Source organism: Peromyscus leucopus, chromosome 16_21, assembly GCF_004664715.2.
Source record: "Peromyscus leucopus breed LL Stock chromosome 16_21, UCI_PerLeu_2.1, whole genome shotgun sequence".
NCBI classification, from domain to species: Eukaryota; Metazoa; Chordata; class Mammalia; order Rodentia; family Cricetidae; genus Peromyscus; species Peromyscus leucopus.
In genome coordinates this window covers 30,507,815-30,528,145 of record NC_051084.1, presented here as the reverse complement: position 1 = coordinate 30,528,145, position 20,331 = coordinate 30,507,815, and the positions used below count along the sequence as shown (strand labels likewise).

The window sequence follows — 20,331 nt, the reverse complement described above, 5'->3', positions numbered from 1 at the left end:
GGCATATAATTGAAAACAAGAGTGAAAACCTAGATTCAATGCCATCTTTCCCAGGAATGCTGAACTAACTTCTTATTCAATTCCTTGTGTAATTGAACAAACCTTCACTTGTTTTTTTTTTTTTTTTTTTCATTTTTGTTTTTGTTTCATTATGTAAAGGGTCTGGAGTTAATGATTAAAGGAAAAGTTTCATTATTTAGACAGCTTAGTTTTAAAGTAGGGATAGAAGGTTGGTGTATCACTATGAATATATACCTACTCATACAGTCTTCGGTATTCTAGAAAGCCTTGATATTTGCTATGCTGTTTGCTTTAAAATAAGCTAAAGCAATGTATGCACCTACACATAAGAATATTATCTTAGGGACAGGTTATAGAGCATGCAGAAAACAAAAATCAAGCCAAAGCCTTTGGAATTAAACTAAAAATTTCCATTATATGAATATCTTCCCAGGAAGGTCGATGTAAAATATTTGAATAATTCATCAAATATATACAAACAGAATTTGATCATTGAATAGTTTCACAATCTCATATAATTTATGACAATGTTACAACACCTGACAGGCTGCACTTCATGTTGACTATTCCCTAAATATTTTTTAATGTAATCTGTAACAATTCATGCTTTCTTGCCTTATATTTTAATGAAAGCAATATTTGACATTTTCAGATTTAAATAGAATAATAGCACATAGCAACTGATGATAATTAACTCAAGCAAATTCTCTTATCTAGAATGTGGCATAATTTTTCATCTTGCCATGTTGTTAACAGTGATATGCTTCCAAAGTAAAATTGTCTCTCTTATTCTAAGTTGATTTTATTATTATTATTATTATTATTATTATTATTATTATTATTATTATTTTGGTTTTTCGAGACAGGGTTTCTCTGTGTAGCTTTGCGCATTTCCTGGAACTCACTTGGGAGCCCAGGCTGGCCTCGAACTCATAGAGATCCGCCTGCCTCTGCCTCCCGAGTGCTGGGATTAAAGGCGTGCGCCACCACCGCCCGGCTCTAAGTTGATTTTAAAAGAAGACAGCTTTTCAAGAGACTAGATATAATTCCTTGTTTCTTCATAGTTGCATAAGCTCTTCAGGGAAAATAGTAGACTGAACAATGTTGGGTAAACCTGAATGAAATAATAAATTGCATTGAATAGAATGAAGATGTATATTAACAGTGGAAATTAGAACAAAAAAAATAGATGATCCAGGAGTAAAACTAATTTCATTTTTAATTAATAGTATATTAAATGTTCTCTCACTACAAATCTATAAATTTCCTTTTTTAAATAATTTTTTATTTAAATTTTTTCTTTCCTTTTACATACCAACCCCCGTTCCCCCTTCCTCCTCTTCTCCCGCTTCCCCCACCTCCCCCCATCTCCCCAGTAACAATGTTCAATCAATGAATTTAAAATGAACTTGCATTGCTTCAAAGTATTTATTAATTAGAAATTCTTGTTCCCAGCTCTATAACCTTGGGTCACATAGTAATTAACACTTACATGTTAGATAAGCACATAAGGAAATAAATCTATAGTTCTACTGCACTGTTGAGATATAATTAACATTAAACAAATGTATTTAGAACATGTCAGCAAGCTTTTTCATAGGCATAGGTGTCTAGGCATACTTTCATAGCCATAGTATAAAACTATCAGTGCCTCAGGAATGTACATGAGAAGTAAAATCTTTCCCATGTCACTTTATAACTTGATGTTGCCCTTAGTTTCTAAGCAACTTCCAACTCAAAATTTCCAGTCTTTTACATTAGTGGGACTATACAGGTTTTGGACAATTTGTCTGATTTGACTGAACATAACTGTTTTTTGAATCACATACTATTTTAATAAGCAACCTATTCTATTTTGTAGGATGTTATTCTAGTAAATAGATATATAGTTTATTAATTAATTTATTTTTAAGTTTATTAAATTATTTCCCAGTTGATTCTGATCTGAGTTGGTCTTGGTTCTTGGATAGTACAAATCAACCAGCGACGAATACTTGTGAGATTGTATGTGATTAAGATTCACCTTATTTCAAGCAAATCTAGAACAATGAGATGACTGATTATCTTCTCTGTACCTCTAATATATGAAAAGATACATGCACATTTTTTGCAAGGATGATTTTCCACACTGTGTTTGTCTCTCTACCTGTCCTGATTGCACTGCTTAGGACAAATCTCTCTGGAAGTAGCACAAACCATGTCCCAAAAGCCAATTTCACAGCCACTATGAGTGGCTACATTCAGCCATATCTTACACCACGATGAATTCCCTTAGTTGTACAAAGAGGCCATTTAGTTTGGGGACTTAAAAAAACATCTCTTTATACAACCCTTTGGGATTGTCCAAACATTTGCGTTGTTGTATTCCGGTGTTATATTTCATACCCGAACGTCCAGCTTGCTCTACTTACTTCTGGCAGTGGAGGGAAATTTTATATCCAATAAAAGCAAATTTCAATCCATGAACCCTGAATAATATGTCCAAAGCCTACTACTGATCTGAATTACTGTTTTACCGAACATCTCCCTACTAATGTGTGACTTTTTTTTATATGTCTCCATTTTTTAACTCAGGAAAGGAAGAATGTCAGGGATGGATACCCTGCTTGAGAGTGTGGCATAGACGAAACACAGCCGGCGTTTTGATCTTTCTTACCGGGCCTAGGATTTCTTTGCAAATCTAGATGAATTGGGTTAGTGCGACTGATGTTGTACCTAGCATCTTAGTGAATTCTGAAAGTAAAAGGTTTCGTGAATGCTAAAGAATATATATCCACAGTGGGACTCTAAGATACAACTCTCCATTCCTTCACAATTGCAGCTTGAGAATATTTTCCTAAATCCACTTTCCTGAATGGTGAAACTGATGCAGGGAATGATTCAGTGACTGATCTTACAAATCCACAGAACTGAGAGGACAATGCCATGTGGGCTTGGGGAGGGGTTGCCTGTGGGCGGGTGGGGGAGGGGCTTCTTTGCCTCTGCTAGTGTAGTCCCCTTTAGTGTCTGCTGTGATCACGAAGACACGTGCTGCAGTTTTCCCAACATTTGGGGTGCTCTCTCTGTGCTTACATCAGCTCCTACCATGGAGCATTAACAGACACGTTGCAAGGTGCCATGGGGTCTTCCTCAGTTCTTCCAGTCTTACCCCTTTTAAAATTCCTACATGTCCGTGAAATGGCCTGTTGAACCTTAAGCAGATTTCCTTATAATAGTTATTGCTTTTTATTTCACCCTGCCAGTAAAAGCAATAAATGGGCATTGTAAACATTTAGAAACAAATCAATTTCAAAGGACAAAAGCTGCATGTAATATTTCAAAGCTCATAGATGATAATTACTGAAGTCTATTTGATGTGTTTTCTTTAAGCTTTTTGTCAGGATACACGTACACATCTATTCACTTAAAATGAAATGATACCTGGTAGGGGAAGGAGGAGTTTCTATTCCCATATTTTGTGATACTCAGAGACTCTAAATACTTGGCCTGTTTTATTCTCTGAGAAATTGTTTGAGGTTCTCTCTGTCTTCACTCATGTGAATATCTTATTTTAATATCCTAAGCAAAATCTGTAGACATTTAAAATCTGGTAAACTATCTTACACTGTTTATTGCAAAGGAAAAATTTTAAAAAAAATCAACTATTCAGTGTTTATTTGGTTATGGAGTTTAATGCAGAAGATAAGATATTTTTAATTTTATGAATCTCAGCCCAAAGTTTTATTTTCCTCTGAGGAAACTGCTTTCTCAACACACTAAATCTTGTTCAATGTCGCAAACTATTCAGAAAATTTTGTCCTCAAACTAGATACCTAGTGGTCATTGTAAGTTTTTATCTGACTGTAAGGGTTTTAGCACTTCCGTATATCTATTAAAATTGTAAATATATAACATAAACCACAGCCTTGTCCTAGAATGCTTTACGTTCTTTAGTTTAGCTCATCAATATATGTTAATTTGGATTAAATTAAAAATAAAAGGAAAGAAATGACTTGGGCAGTTTTCAGTGGATTTGGTATACAGGCTATGGGTGAAAGTTTAATTCATCTTTACCTTGGTGTGTATTGAACCCAGGGAACTAGTCTGGGAAATAAACAGATTTTACCAGCAGCCTTTGGAGGAGCCTGCTCCAAGACTGCCTCCAGGATATGCAAAAAAAAAAAAAAAAAAAAAAAAAAAAAAAAAAAAAAAAATTCCGTGAATGCACCTAGAGTTAGACTTTCTCTACCTGAGGGGTAATAAGGAAACACATATGTTCTGATAGTAACTTTCTCTTTTTATTTCATCTTGAAAAAAATCTCTTCCTGAAAATCTCTCTGTTTCCATACAGCTATATCCTCCACACAGCTACATATTCCACACATCTCTTCTATACAGCTGTAGATCTCATCTACATAGCTCTCTCTTATTCTATCCACATATCTCTCTCTCACACCTCCATAGCATATATCACTCTTCTACACACACTTCTCTCTGCCCTGCTGCATTTTTCCATTCATAACTTGCATTTCTCTTCTACATCACTCACTCAGTCTTTATTCAATCATTCTTCACTCACTCACTCACTTCTACATCACTCACTCACTTACTCACCCACCCATTCATTCTCTCACTCACTCACTCTTAGCTCTCTGCACACATCCTCTCTTCATAGCTCCACAAAGCTCTTCTGACAGCAGTTCTCAATATTGCTCTTTCTATAAACACCTCCTTCAGCTGCCAAACTCTGGACAATTTTGAGTCATATATACAAGGTCTGACCCATTCTAATAACACATGATAAGTTACACAGTTTCTCTCAGGCTAGGGAGGTTGTGCTGAATGGGCATGGAGAGTAAAGTAGGCATATAGCTCTGAGTGGTGAGCTTTCCCAAACAGAGAGTGACATTGAAATTCAGGACTTAAAGAGTAAACAGCTAGTTGGCTGAACCTTGAGGTTAGGAGTACATGTAGAAAGCCAATTGCTGAAGGGAATTTATATCTTAATGTTGTCAGCCTGATTTTGGTTCAAAAAAAACAAAACAAAACCAGACACCTGGGGACTTGCCCTTGTGCAATTTGTCTTCAGGGACAACTAGTCTATTTTGGATTTGAAAAGGCTGACTTTGTAGCTGAGAATATTTTCATTTTCATATGTCAGTGTGAGTAATGAAAATATCCTAGTATTATTTCTATTCGTCAAAATTAAGCAGAGATCATCTTCCTGAACATCCATAGCTATATGTGTGCTCCAAAGATGGAATATATTCATGAGATAAACACACAAGCAGGAAATACCTATAGCTGATTTTAGAGAAGAAATGTAGTGGCACATGAGAAAGTTACAGACAGAAGCAAATAGTCATTCACAGTCAGCGACCCCACAGTCTTTGCCAAGTGGGGCTCCCCATCAGAGAACTATTCATCTGGTGAGTCGACTTGTTGAATATTTTTTGTTACCTGCTGTATCCTCCTACAGCCTCCAGCAAGACTTTCAGTTCAGTTTGCAAAGTTATATCTAGTTATAGGGAGGCAGCAGTGGAGCAGTGAGGAAGGCCCGGGTTACATCTGTAATATGTGGCAGGAGAGGGAGACTTGAGAAAAGTCACTTGTGAGTCTCAACTTCTCCAAATCCCTGGCCTACCTTGTTCTGTAAGTAGCATATTCATGCTTTTGAAGCTGTGTGTGTGTAGATGTGTAGGTGTGTAGGTTTGTACGCATATGTATGAGTAGAAGTGTCTGTGGAGGCCAGAGGTCTCCATAGGATGTCTTCCATAAACACTTCATTTGTATGAGACAGTTTCTTGCTGAATTTGGAGCTCAGCAATTTCACTCGACTCCCTGGACAGGAAGCCCAGAAGTCCCCAGTCTCTTCCTTCCCAAACTATGGATAGCAGAGGTATGCACACCAGATTTAGCTTAGGTACTAAGGGTACAACTTAAGTCCTCATGCTTTCGTGGCAAACACTTTCCTGACTAATGCATTTCCCTAGCCTCCCTAAACCCTTTGTAAAGCACACAGCACTTCTTAAGTTTCTCAAACTTATCATGCAATTGTGACTATCATGTCACATGGTCCATGAAATAGCTTTTGGGCCCAGTTTTGAAGTGGCCTTTATTAGCTGTGTGATGCTGAACTATTATCTATTAAATATAAGGATTGGTCTTCTCTACTGTGATAATAAAATAAGAATTAATAGTATGTTAATTGTTAAGAGTGACTGAGAAGAGGAATATGGTATTACCAGGCTTCATTTTGCTGATGAATTATACACGAAGAGCTTAATTAAACATGACTGCTTCATTTTCTTAATCCAAAGAGAAGAATGTCAAAGAGCTTGGTTTGAATCTAGAAATTTCTACTATTTGAACTTTCCAAAAATATACTTTCACCCAAACCTTATTATCTTTCATGGTTTCATTTGTCTTTTATGTCTTTATTTAAGCTTCCAGCTGGACTCATCTTGTGACAGTTTTCATGAATTAGGAATGCTCCTCTTAGGATCTGAGCTACATTACAGGCTCATTTGGTAGCTGAATATGGACGGTCATATTGATGATGTCACTTTCATTTATGGCCCTACTGCTGAACTGATGTGTGCCTTCTGCAGTTGTTGTGTTTTGTTGATATCTTCTGAGCAGAGAAATGACTACCCACTAGCTTCCTGATCCAGAGACTGAGGCTGTGATTTACCCCATGTGTTTACATCATTACCAGGATCCTCAAAAATCCTTATGTAGAACTGAATAATTGTCATTATTCCTTACAATGGGTCAGAATAAAAGAGCCGTTGGGGGAGTAGAATTGGAGAACTGTGTCAGGGAGGTCACTGGTTTGTTGAACATTAAGGAAAGTTAAATTTCAACTTTTGGGTCAGAGGTATAGAGTTTGTCAGTTCCTCCCTCCCTCCCCTCCCTCCCTTTTCTTTCCTTTAATTTTTCATCTTTATATCATTGTTTTGTAGCTCTTTAGTGAACACCAATTTTCTTTCTGAAACTTTAGATTTACGCCTTTGTGAGGTTTGGAAAGATGAGTTTCCAGTCATAAAACCATTCATTCACGTCACTGCAAATGCAAAAAGAATAAATGAGACAATGTTAAACAGTGATAAAACACAGAACTTCCCAAGAAAGAAACGTATCTGTCCTTCCGTCCATCTATATATCATCTACCCATGTATACATCCATAATTTATTCTGCTCCTAAAGTTTTAGTGTCCACTCTACTGCTTCCTTGCTACCTCAAATAAAATTCTCAAGCGGCATGTTTTCAAGTGTCGTACCTGATTATTTGCCCTCTTTTACATAACTAAGATTCACGGAAAATAATGTCAATTTAAAATTATAAACAATATTGACAGTTCAAAATTTCTTATTTACTGAATAATATTTAAGTACATCATCTTATTTTGTCTCTGACATTACCCTGAGGTATTAGGTAGTATGTTTACTGTATCATGGCTGTGGAATTTAAGCTTACTTCAAGTCACTTTTGGGCTCCCTAAGGAAAGCTTTCAATAAGCAAATTCTGAGAGGTAAATATAAAATTAATTTCCTGAGTTCTGATATAAGAAACAACTAATTAATACCTAGAACTGTTAAAAATTCTCTGGACAATTGAGCTGCCTTTTTTTTTGTTCAGATTTAGATACAGTCCACTTAAGGAAGGTAATTCATCCCCACCAACCCTTAGAGAACATTCTAAGGTAAATCCTTTACCAAAGCCACTTAAAAAGATCATCTTAATCTTAAGAAAAATGAAACTTCAATTAAGACTCCCCCTCACTTGCTTCCATAACAAAAACATTATATACAGAATTATATTAAATCCTGTTTAGCACAGTCATAATATGTAGGTATAATTATACAAATATAACTACAGGTGTTCACTAACCACCATGTCCACAGAGCATGCTATTTGTGGATTGTGAAGTAAGAAGTATTTAGTGGGCCGTCCAGGTCACAGTCTGAAAATAAATTTGGATCAAATTGGAAGCATTGAAGTTTACATAAAAATTTTGTGAAAAATATATTGGAATTAGATAGCACAGGAAGAAGAGAACAACAGAAAAGCAATCTTATTATACCATAGCAGGTTTGTCCCTTACAGAATCTTAGTACAATTGAACTGCACAATACCCTTTGGGCTTAGGTAATATGACCTAGATTCTGCTCTGAGGAAAGCAAATTTTTAAAAGATTTACAGAATGGACAGTGTCCCTCATTGGATGGACAGAATTCAAATTCAGATTTGCATTATTCAAAGTTATTGGGTTGTTGTGCCCTACATCATTATTATTTTGATAGTTCAATTTCCTGTCACAGACTGATAATTGAAAACACATACATTTTCCCCATATTGTGTTGGTTAGTTTTAACTGTCAACCCAACACAAGCTAGAATCACTTTGGAATAGAGTCTTAATGGAGATTATTTAATTATTGATATCAGGTCAGCCCATGGGCATGTATGTGGACGAAATTTTTAGTTGTTAATTGATGTAGGAAGACAACACCCATTGTGGGTAACACTATTCCCTAGGAAGGTGGTCCTGAAGAGCATCAACGGGGAGGAAGATTGCTGAAAGCAAGCAGGCAAGGATGCATTTACTGTGTGTCTACCTTGGACTGAGGATGTCATGTGATTTATGTGAGTTCTTGCATTTAGTTGCACAGAATGATGCATTGTAACTTGGAATTTCAAGGCACACAAATGCTTTTCTCCTCTCTGGTGCTGTTGTTTTTTATCAGGGTGTTTTATCACAGCAACAGAAATGAAACCAGATCACATGTTAAGCCTGTGCTCTACCACTGAGCACACCACCAGCCTCCGAAATTTCATATTTCTAAAGTCACTAGTAGAGAAGAACTCTATCTTGAGAGGTTATTATATATTTTATCCCATCAGCACAATCTACCCTTTTTTAAAAAATTCATTTTAATCTTTCCACAATTTGCCTTCATAGCTGAAAACATTAACAGGTGTATCCCTGAAAACGGTTAAAGAATTCTTCTTTCTTGGCTTCCTCTTAATTTAAACTGTTTCGCTATACATTTAACTTTCTATTTTGCAATGCTTTCTAACCTCTTGCCTTCTGGAATGTGACATGTGTGTCAGCAAGTGTTTTGAACACTCTCCCACTGATTTTGTTAGTGTAGAAAAGAGGTCAATTTTGGTGGCTTTTCTAGAAAAATATTAGTTCCGTGTTAGAGAAAAAGAAAGCACAGAAGTATGTGAGTATAATCGGTAGACTTATCTCTTCCAGTAGCAAAAATTGTCCTTGAGGTTTCTGAATACATATATATGTGCATAGTTTTTTTTTTTTTTAGTTAGTTTGCTTTATTTGGGACTTGATTAAATATGGGAGTGGATGATGGGGCTATGTAGCATTAAAGGATGAAGCAACCCAAGTTATAAACAAAAGGCATAAGAAAGTGATCACAGTGGAGGCATCAGACAGTCTTCAATCAAAAGCAACATATACAAGAAAGGGGATTGGATCAACAAAATACATTCATGTATCAGGAGACTTGCTGGATCTATCAAGGAGGGAGGTAGAAAATGTGTTTTCTCAAAACTCCCATGAGACTACACAAAATGGCTAAGAGTAAAATGTGTGGTTTTTGTAGAAGTGGCATGGTGTTCAACTCAGGCTATTAATACCTGGGAAGAGAGAATCAATTGCTCCATGATCATTGTTACTCATAGCCACAAAAGAACTATGGATAGATAACAAAAGCTGAGCACACTGGAGGCCTCAGTGAAAGAAGAATATTAATATCTGCTAGCAGTCAGATGAAATAAATATAAAGGATTCTGTGGTGAAGCAATGGGGGGGCTGTTCATTAAAAGTGTTTGAGAACAAAGACCATGCTGCTTAAAGACGCATGAGATGATAAATTCTCTCGAGCCAATAGTGAATGAGAGATTGATACTTTATTCCACTATACCAACTAATAATCACCTGTCCCATCTTTAGATTGGTACCAAAGGAAGGAAGACCCCGGGCAATCATGAAAATGTCCAAAATACTGTATAATAAGCAAAGTTTAAGGAAAATCAGAATTGGTTTAAGGAGGCCAGTCTTCACTAACCATATTTATAGAAGAGACACAGTCTCAAGGCTGTCTTTCACTTCATTTTGAATGATTTTGATAAAAACAAACAAACAAACAAACAATTTTTTCCTAGATTGGACATTATGGTTTTGTATTAAACCCATCATACTCTAAAGCTGTGACTGTGTAGAATGAAAGAAATATTAATTATTTGTACGTATTTCTATATGTATTTGTAGTAAAGACAATGGTTATCTTTAAATTATTATTTTGATAAGTGCAATCACTTGATCCTTACCTCACAGGGTAGACCATTCAATCCTTAGCTTCCCAATTTAAAAAAATAAATAAAGAGCTAAAGTAAGATGAGCTATGACAAGGGCACATGAAGAAGGTGAGGAAAACCATCTCAGTTATCCAGTTCTATCTGAGATTTCCCGAGCAAGAGCTGCCTCAACTGATACTGAAAAACTGAGATCGGACATTGGCTAACTATTGACAATACAGGCAGACATTCCAGTTGTGTTACTTTTCATGTAAGCTCCTAGAACATGCTGTTTCTTGATAGTTGTGGCGGCATCTGATGGTTTATTGACCGAATGAAACTTGTCTGACTTGAAAATTTATTAACTCTAAGCAACTTGATTTAGAGTAACCATATAGTGGTTGGTCAAATAGCTTTGCACTGACTGCCAATCTTCGATCTGATCACTAATTTTTCTAGTCCACATTTATTGGAATATAATTTATATACAATAAAGCTCTTCATTTTCAAAGCATAAGTTCAACATTTTAAGTGAATTCATATAGTCTATAGTGATCATCACTCTCTAATTCCAGAATTGCCAGCATCCCAAAGAGAAAGTATGTACCCATTTAACAGTCATTGCATCTTTCTCCCATAAAATACTAGTCAAATTTGTTTCCAGTGGATCTGCATATTCTAATAATTTTGTGTCATATTCTAAGTACTATATGATTGACATCTTTCATATAGCATGATATAATCAAGGCTCATCTACTGTGTAAGATGAATAGCTGTTTGGCTTGTCAGTACGAACAAATTATTTTCTACTGTGTGGATGGACAATATTTGTATACACATTCTTCAGTAGGGTTGTTTCCACTTTTTATCTCTTATAATGCTGGTATGAAAATGTTGAGGTTTTTATTTGAATTACTGCCTTTCTTGTATGCCTATCTGGGGTTGGATTCTAGGATCAGATGTTACTTCAACAGTCACCTTTCTGGGGTCCCACAGACTCTTCAAAGTGATGGTAACATTTTATAGGCTCATCAGCTTTGCTTTGCTTTCTTTTCACAGACTCCAGAAGAACTGGAGGATGTTTCTGACCTTGAAGAAGATCATGAGGTCCGGAGTCACGCCAGCATTCAGACAGAAGGGAAAACTGACCGAGTAAGTCATCTGCAGAAGAACAACTTTGGGCTGGGTGTAGTCCCTGTTAATCCAGAAAGCCTCTCATATTGAGACACTTGGGTCTGGATCTGACTTTCCGAAGCACAGAAAGGAAGGCTCAGACTATGGGTATAGCAAGCTAAGAAAATATTTTGTTTTGAGAAATCAGAGTGAGGGCTCTGATGTCTGGTAAGTGATTATTCCAAACTGCTTTTGATTATATAAAAATCTTATGAACATGAAAGTGAAAATGTATGCATGTTTGTTTAGTGTAGAGAATAGGATCCAGGATTTTGTAAATATACTCTGAAATAAAAGGAAACAAAATCTCCTATTGAATCAGTAATAGGGACTTTTCTTCTTGTCTTTAGTGCTTTCTTTTGTGCCTCCCTCAAAACACACACACACACACACACACACACACACACACACACGCACACACGAAGTTATTTTTCTCTAAATTTTGTAGTAAGAATAGTCCATGTTTCTCTTTCATCTGAGTATAAATTGTTCTGAAAATAGATACTATTCTTATATAGTCAGAAAGTAGTTGATAATATACAGGGTAGAGACTCCATCTTGAGATTCAGATTTCTGCTGCTACTTGGGTTGTCAATCCTCTTGAAGTTAATTTATGCTAGGAACTGTCTAGAACACATAGTATCTAGCTGTTATTTTCTTCACATCTAGCTGCTATCATTGTTAGGGGGTGGAGTCATAAAAGTAGCAATAGAAGAAGAAATGTATATTTTGCTGAAGATAAACTCTGCTCTAGTCGCTGGGGGAGTATATTTGTGTGACTGAAATCAAGGTAGGTCTCAAGGCTGACAAGTCACTGCTATAAGGAATTTCATTTAAAACAAAGGGAATATTTTGCATTTGGATAAAAATGACTGTTTTTATATTCAGGCTTTATACAAGTAGACAATGAATTCTTGGTTTAGACCCTTAACATAAAGACACTTCGTATTTCTTCATCTAGAAAACGAGGATTAGATCAGATATTTTCATATTTCCTTAGTAACTCCAAATAAGATGTCACATAGTAAAGTGTTTTATAAGCCTTAAAGCTGTATAATGAAAAGGTAAATCTTACCTTATTTCTATTTGTCCTGGTTACTAGCCATGTAGATGACCCTGTTGATCTTCTTCCTGGATCTCTCATAGGTCTTTCATAGGAATGTTAGCACTGCTTATAATTTTAAGATCATCTAGAAATTTCCCTGGATTGTGGATTTTCTTCCATCTGTATATAGTCCCATAACAATCTAGTTTCTCTTCAGTAAATCTGTGTGATTACCTCACTGCAAACAGTAACAAGACAGAGCACTGACCATCAGATCTACTGGAAGCAAAATTATATTTCACCTAATACCTCTGTTGCTTTAGCTTTCCACTTTGTATATTCCAAATGACTCATATTCTTCCTGTCTTTCCCTGAGCCTTACCTATAATTATGATGAGGAATTCCTTTGGAAAATGCTTAATCATTGTGAATCATATATCTCTACTTCCAACCCTTTGTGTTAGGTATTAACATTCTTCCAATTCACTCTTCACTAACACACTGGATATTCTTAAGTATAGTCCAATGGCTCCCCTTTGGAACTGACCTTAAAAGTCTGTAGCAATGTATAGCTTGGTAATATTTCTTTGGGTCTATCAGCTCTCATTTCTTTCCTGACTTATTCTCCTTCAGCTGCTGGGATGGTTGCCATAATCTAGTCCCCCAATCAACTACCTTATATTGCTATGTTCTGCTTTGGTGGGTGTTTGGGTACAAGAAATAGTAATTTTGCATTCACTTTACTTAAATCTCATATTGACTTTGTAATATTTTGATATTAGCATCTCAGCTTAACTAAAATCAAGGAGGCATAAACTTACATAACTGTCTTAGTTATTGTTTGATTGCTGTGAAAAGAAATTATAACTAAGGGAACTTTTATAGAGGAAAGCATTTAATTGGGGGCTTGATCACAGTTTCAGAGGATTAGTCCATGACCATTCTGGCAGGAAGAAGTCAGGCATGGTGCTCGAGCAGTAGTTGAGAGCTTTACATCCTCCTGATCTACAGGCAAGAGGAAGAGAGTGAGAGACGGAGCCAGGCATGATCTTTTGAGGCATCAAAGCCCAACCCCAGTGACACACTTCCTCTAATAAGATCACACCTACTAACCCTTCTAATTCTTCTCAAACAGTCCCACTCACTGGTGACCAAGCATTCAAATTTATGAGCCTAGGGGAGCCATTCTCATTCAAACCACATTCTACTCCCTGACCCCCTTAGGTTTATAGACATATCATAACTCAAACTGCATTGAATCAAACTTCAAAAGTCCCCATAATCTTTCACAATCTCAACACTGTTTAAAAGTTCAAAATCCAAAGTCTCTTCTATGACTAAAGGCTATCTTTTACCTCTAACCCCCTGAAAAGTAATAACAAAAAGCAAATCACACACTTCCAACATACAATGGCACAGAATATACATTAGTATTCTAAAAGAGCTGAAAGGGGCATAGTGAAGAAAACTGGACCAAAGCAAGACCAAAAAAAAAGCAGGGCAAACTCCAAATTCTGCCTCTCCTACTGTAATGTCAAAGCATTGTTCAAATCTCCCACTCCATCTAGCTTTGCTGAGTGCAACACACTTTTTTTTTTCTTGGACTGGTTCTATACCCCGTTATCAGCTCTCCTTGGCGGGTATCCCATGGCTCTGGCATCTCTAACATGTTGGGTTCTCCAATGCAATCCAGGCTTCACCTTTATAGCTTCAAACAATAGCTTCTCTGCGCCTTCATGTAGGGACTCCCTTGTCATGCATCTGACCTCAGTCATTATCTTTCCTTAAGCAAGGAGAAGGATTCCACAACCTCTTTCCTGCAGTCTGTCTCTAGATCCAGAACCATGTGGTGGAGGCTGCCAAGTTCTGCTTGCTGGGGCTGGAACCTGACTTTTATTTGCATCAGTTTCCAGTTGTGGTTTTGTTCCCTCCTTGATTTCCATTTACATCGTCTTCTGGTTGTTGTTTAGGCCTAGAAACACCTCAGGCCTTTTCCTTTCACAGATTACAGGATTAGCTGGGTGGGGTCTCACCCTGAGGTTAATACTCCTTTTAGTCCATTTAGCATCAGGCTTTTCTTTAAACTATTCATCTCTTTGAGTACAAGCCTGGGCTCCAGCATTACATATCCTGGTGCTCCTTTTCTCCTCAAACTGTATAGTTTGTATTTCTCTTTGTCTCACTTGTTCTTTTTCTTTGTAGCTCTGCACAAGATGGAATACCCATAACCACATGACACAGTCAATACTAGGCTGTCTTGAAATCTCATCTGCCAAGGACATTAATCTAAAATTCTTCAATTTAGCCTCTGGTAAAATTTTAGTACAAAGACAATAAACAGCTACATTGTTTTGTTTTGGTCAAAAAAGCACACAACTAATCTCTAATTATTTGTCCCTCTGAAATCTCTTGAACTGGGTTACCAAAATCCAAATCACCCTTAGCATTATTGTCTTCCATGTTCCTACTAGGATGACCTATTTATTAAGTCCAACTTAGGATCATATCTTTCCATTACACTCAGAATTTTTGCTTGTTTTTGTGTCCATTAGACTGTTTTTTTAAATGCATTTCATGAATACCAGTACTTTGGGAAAATATCATAAAATTCATCATGGATTTTTCTGAGAATCATTTGAACACTTATACCATGCTTTGTGTTGATTTCCTCGTCTCTGCAAAGACAAATGACTAGATTCCTTCTTGTCCCTTGCATGATGAAGGACTCAACATTTTTTTCTTCTTATATTATGCATGTTCTGTTATATTGGACATGTACTAGAACCAATTTCAGACACTACTTAGGCATTGAGTGACAGTTATTTATTATCATTTTATTTTCTGTGTTTCACTCCTAGTAGCTTTAGCTCAGCATCATCTGTTACAGCTGTCATCAGCTGTAAATGCCATTGGGTATTGTAAAGGTCTATAACTAAAAATAACGATTCAGAGTCGGTAGACAATGAGAGACAAATATTAAATGACCAATAGTGTAGGCCTTATAAAGTGGCAATTGGAGCACCAAGCAAACATGATTATCCCAATATTGAGCATGGGAATTCTCTGGACCAACAGTGTGATTATATCTACTGAACAAGTTCCACAGTGGCACAGGAGCTTAATTGTATAATAGATTTGCAGAAGATTGTTCACAGAGATTATTGTTTATTCTGTTCATTCTTTAATTAAATATAACATACGATTTTTCATCTTAAAGTCTCAAAATGAAAGAGGCATGAAAATAGATTTCTGTTAAAATTTATTATAGACTTACTTCCTAAACTTATTATAGTAAAGCTTTTATGAATCCAACTTTTCTTAAGGTTAAACTAAATCCATGCTAAGTTATATTTTTCTATAAACACAGCAGTTCTGAGCACTGAGTAACATACTGAAGTTCATACAGCATCTCCAAGTTTGTATCTCTTTAACAAAAGATTTGGACTTTGTGTTTATTATTATTCCCTCCTTAATTTGGAAAGTTGAGAATGAGATTCAAGGAATTTAAATAGTTTATGCCAGTCATGTTGATTGTGACAAAATCACAGGTTTTATGGTCTCATACATGCACACTTTCTAGAATAGCACATTTACTATGGCAGATGACTCAGGATAGAAGTGATAGTACAACTGTCCACTGGGAAAATTATTTGTGAAACCAAAGATCATGTCATAAAATCATACCTGTTTGAGTCTTATGAGTGTCTAAATGTTTCAGTCCTAGATCTTCCATCAACGGGAAAACTGGTTTGTTGACTCATATTCAGCATCTACCTGGTAAAGCCCAGTCACTCAGTCTCCTGTGGTAGATTATGTCCCCTTGATAAATGAGTTTTAGGCAACTAGAGTAGGATGGCAGGGGATTTTGTTGGGAGTAAAACTCAAATCTCCCAGCATGGAACTCACAGAGGAGAGGCAGTTATGTTGCACATGACCTCTTATTGTGCTGACTTTTTGTTTTGTTTCAATAATAGAAAGAAGAGAAATCTAATTTCTCATATAGTTCCCTGATATATCTTCTGCCATGGGGACAACAAGGGCAGCTGAGGCTCAGTAAATTGTCTCAGCATTAGTAAGAGAGCAGCTGAGAGAATGCTTCTCAAACCCTCTCGGTACAGCTATGTATTTAGAGATGCTCAATAAAGTGAATTGAAAGATTGTAGAGATTGAAATGTAGGGAGAAGGGATCCAGCTTCTCTCAATACTGACAAAGTAGAAGTCAAGAGTATGGTACTGAGAGTCACATAAGAATAGATTCAAGTCTTTGCTATATTACTTACAACAATAGACTTTGAAAGCATTCTATTTCTGATGCTCAGTTTTCTCATTTGTAAAATTATAACAGTATCTATTTTGTGTGAATTTTCAAGAATAAATTAGATATATGAGAAATTAATTCAGTTCTTGGCACAGAGGATATATTCTATCAATTTTTATTTCATGGTATTCTGATATTATAAGATTCAATAATCTTCCATAATTTTACTTCTTGAGGTTTCATTGACCCACAGCTGAACCTAGCCAAAAATTTTAAATGGACATTTCCAGAAAGAAACCACTCATATATTTTTAATTATATGTGCTCACTATTACTCCATCATACATGGGAGTTAAATCACCCTTTGTTCAGCCCATCCATCCTGTGTACACCACCATTCCATCAGCCACCATGTCGTCATCTCAATTCTCAGGTCAATTTTATGGCATTCCATTCCAGCCTTGTGCTTAAGTTATCATTATTTTACTTCATACTGGTCCAAAGTTACAAAAGTTGCAATACTGACAATTTGAGCACATTGCTACAGGTATTCTATTTTGTTGCCTGGTAACAATCCATTAATTAATAAATTCAACCTTACAATAATGTGTATGCATAGGAAAAGCATATATAAATACGAATTTGGATACCATGTATAGCTTCAGGCATCCATTGGAACACATATCCCCTAGCTAAGGAAGTACAGCAAGACACTTGGTTTCATGGCCCTGAACATTTCTGACATCCTAGATACTCTGCTACCAAAAGTCTTTTGAAGTGTTTTTTGTTTTGTTTTGTTTGTTGTTTGTTTCAGAAGGGAACAAAATCAGGAGACACTTGAAGAGTTTAAAAGGAATTTGCCTTTGATGTGATTCCCAATGATACCAGAACACATATGTTTGCATAGGTAACATGGAGCTAAAACAGAGACCAGTCAACTCTTTACACTAGAGTAAGTCAGAGAATATAATCCAAGAAATGTTGTTTTTGCATTTTCAATATTGATTGGAGACCTGTTCCTGTCATCTGGGAAAGTAGCTTGATGATCCATGAATTCTGTCTTCATCAGAGGTCTCAACCACCTTTGCAAGGGTACGTTTACAAAAAGGGAGAATTCACAAATATATAACCTCACAAAAGTGGTGGAGTGTAGCTGGAGTTTTCTCCGGTCCTGCTTGGCCCACAATTCATGACAAATCTCTCTCACCTGCCAGTCCTGCAGCCTCTCAGACCCAACCCAGCAAACATACAGAGACTTATATTGCTTACAAACTGTATGGCCACAGCAGGATTCTTGTTATCTAGTTCTTATATCTTAAATTAGCCCGTATCTATTAGTCTATAAATTGCCACGTGGCTTGTGGCTTACTGGTACCTTACATCTTGCTTTTCATGGTGGTAGCTGCCAGCATCTCTCTGACTCAGCCTTCCATTTCCCAGAATTCTCCTCTCTCCTTGTCCCACCTATACTTCCTGCCTGGCTACTGGCCAATCAGTGTTTTATTTACTAACCAATCAGAGCAACACATTTAACATACAGAACATCCCACAGCAGTGTAGAGTTCCAACGGAGACAGGGAAGTCTCATGCTGGTGTTCTCCATCACCTCAAAGTTACACAGAAGTTGAATTCCAGTATTTTATGATATTTACCGATTAAGAGAAAGAGATAGGAAATTTCATCCTGGCACTGCAGGGATAGTTTTCTAAGGAAAACATTTAAAAATGTTAATTTGCTCCATCCCAGCCCAAGATTGCCCAGAGTTACTTCCCCCCACCCACACAGCTTCAAAGCCAGTAAAGCTTAAAGTCTGCCCTGTCTCCTACAATTAAACCAGATCATGACTGCTTACAGATGAGGGGTGATAAAAGGAGACTCATTCAGTAGTATTTAATGAAGCCAGAGGTTTATTGAAGGCACCTGAAGCTGTGGTCTCTAATTGCTAGAATTGTTTGTGTACATGAATAACAACATGAAGCACTTACATTTTTAATTTCAACCATTGTCAGTTCATCTTTGGCATGAAGTTCTGCCACTTTTGAAAGGGCTCCCAAACCATATAAATTGTAGCAGTCTTTATTTGCGAGTTTATAGCTTATTTAATATTTACCCACGCCCAGGAGGATATCATAGCTTGTATACCTACTCTGCTTTAAAGAAAGATCTTTGAGGCCATTGAATCCATATAAGCTCTATAAATAGAAGCAAATTAAGAAAGAAATGAGAACAGTTGCCTAGGTTACTGGGCACAACCTCAAAATGTCAACAGCAGCAAATGAATTGGAGCATATCAAATCTTAAAATGATTCTTGGTGGGTTAAAAAAAAAAAACTACCGATGTTCACTGCAAGTTCTTGCTGGTGATAGCAATAACTACCTCATTATTGCTTGTCTACAGGCAGTTAGCCGAATGTCCTCCACTATGAGAGTATGAAAAAACCTGCCACGGATGGATGGTTTACTTAAAAAAAAGAATGGAATGGTTTTAATAAGCCCTATTTATTATCAGAATATGTTTTCAATATAAATGTATACTGAATTACCACATAGCACATGAAGAGATGTGACCTCATTACTTGCTTCATGATATAATTTGGCTTGGGTTATTATGAAAATCAGTGCAAGGAGACCTGGGTAAAATTACATGATGCAGCAGCCCTTCCACAGAAGGCTGTGACTTTTCTGATCATGAGTGTCCTTCATCTCAGATTTCCTTCAGTCCATCACTCTGCTTTTCTACAACTTGTATTTTTCCTAGAATTTCTTGTGTACGCATGTGTAAGTGTATTTGTTTGTGTGTCTGTATGTCTGTGGATGTGTGTGTGTGTGTGTGTGTGTGTGTGTGTGTGTGCATGTTATATGCATGTGAGGTTCCATAGGTCACCTCCTCACATGTCATCCAGCTTTAACTTTAGAGACAGGCTGTAGTATTGTCCTTGAGTTTACTGAGAAGATTTGGCTGGCTGGCTACCTGCTGTCCCCATTTTCCCAACGTTGTGATCTCAAGAGGGCACTATGCCAACCAGTTTCCTTGTGAGTTATGAGGATCAAACTTAGGTCCTTATGTTTGCAAGGGAAGCACTTATGGACTTACGTGTTTCACCAAGCCCTTCTCTATATTTATAAACGGTAGGTTCCATCGAACCTCTGTTCTGTGTTTCAAGGTTCTCCAGTCTTTTCCATTTTTCCTAGACATTCTCATGCACTACTGAGATTTGTTAATAAAAAACCTCAGTGTTCTGGTGCCATCTTCTCTCATAGAGCCTGCCTACACTTTGACACAGGTGTGGCTCTTTGATGGCTCATAGACCTGTGTGATACTCACTGTTTCCAAGGTTAATTGCCTCAGTATACCTAACAAGTTTACTCAAAATATGTAGTCCTATGGAATTTTAAAAATTCAACAAATTCAGCTCTAAATCAAAGAGTAATTTTGTAGTCTTTCCAAAACTTGTCTTAAAATGCATTCTGCTTGTCCTGTTCTCTTAAATTTTTCTAGACTTATCTATTATTTTCATAATTCCTGCTATTA

General features: G+C 36.7%; 1 protein-coding gene across 3 annotated transcripts in view; it reads left to right on the top strand.

The window, feature by feature from the left end:
- Positions 1 to 20,331, top strand: part of Ctnna3 (catenin alpha 3) — a 1,489,259-nt gene that overhangs the window by 1,309,245 nt on the left and 159,683 nt on the right. For all 3 annotated transcript variants that reach the window (XM_037199948.1, XM_037199947.1, XM_028881063.2), the window contains exon 14: positions 11,383 to 11,475. In XM_037199948.1, coding sequence (XP_037055843.1) covers positions 11,383 to 11,475 — 93 coding nt within the window. The remainder of the gene's footprint in view (positions 1 to 11,382; positions 11,476 to 20,331) is intronic.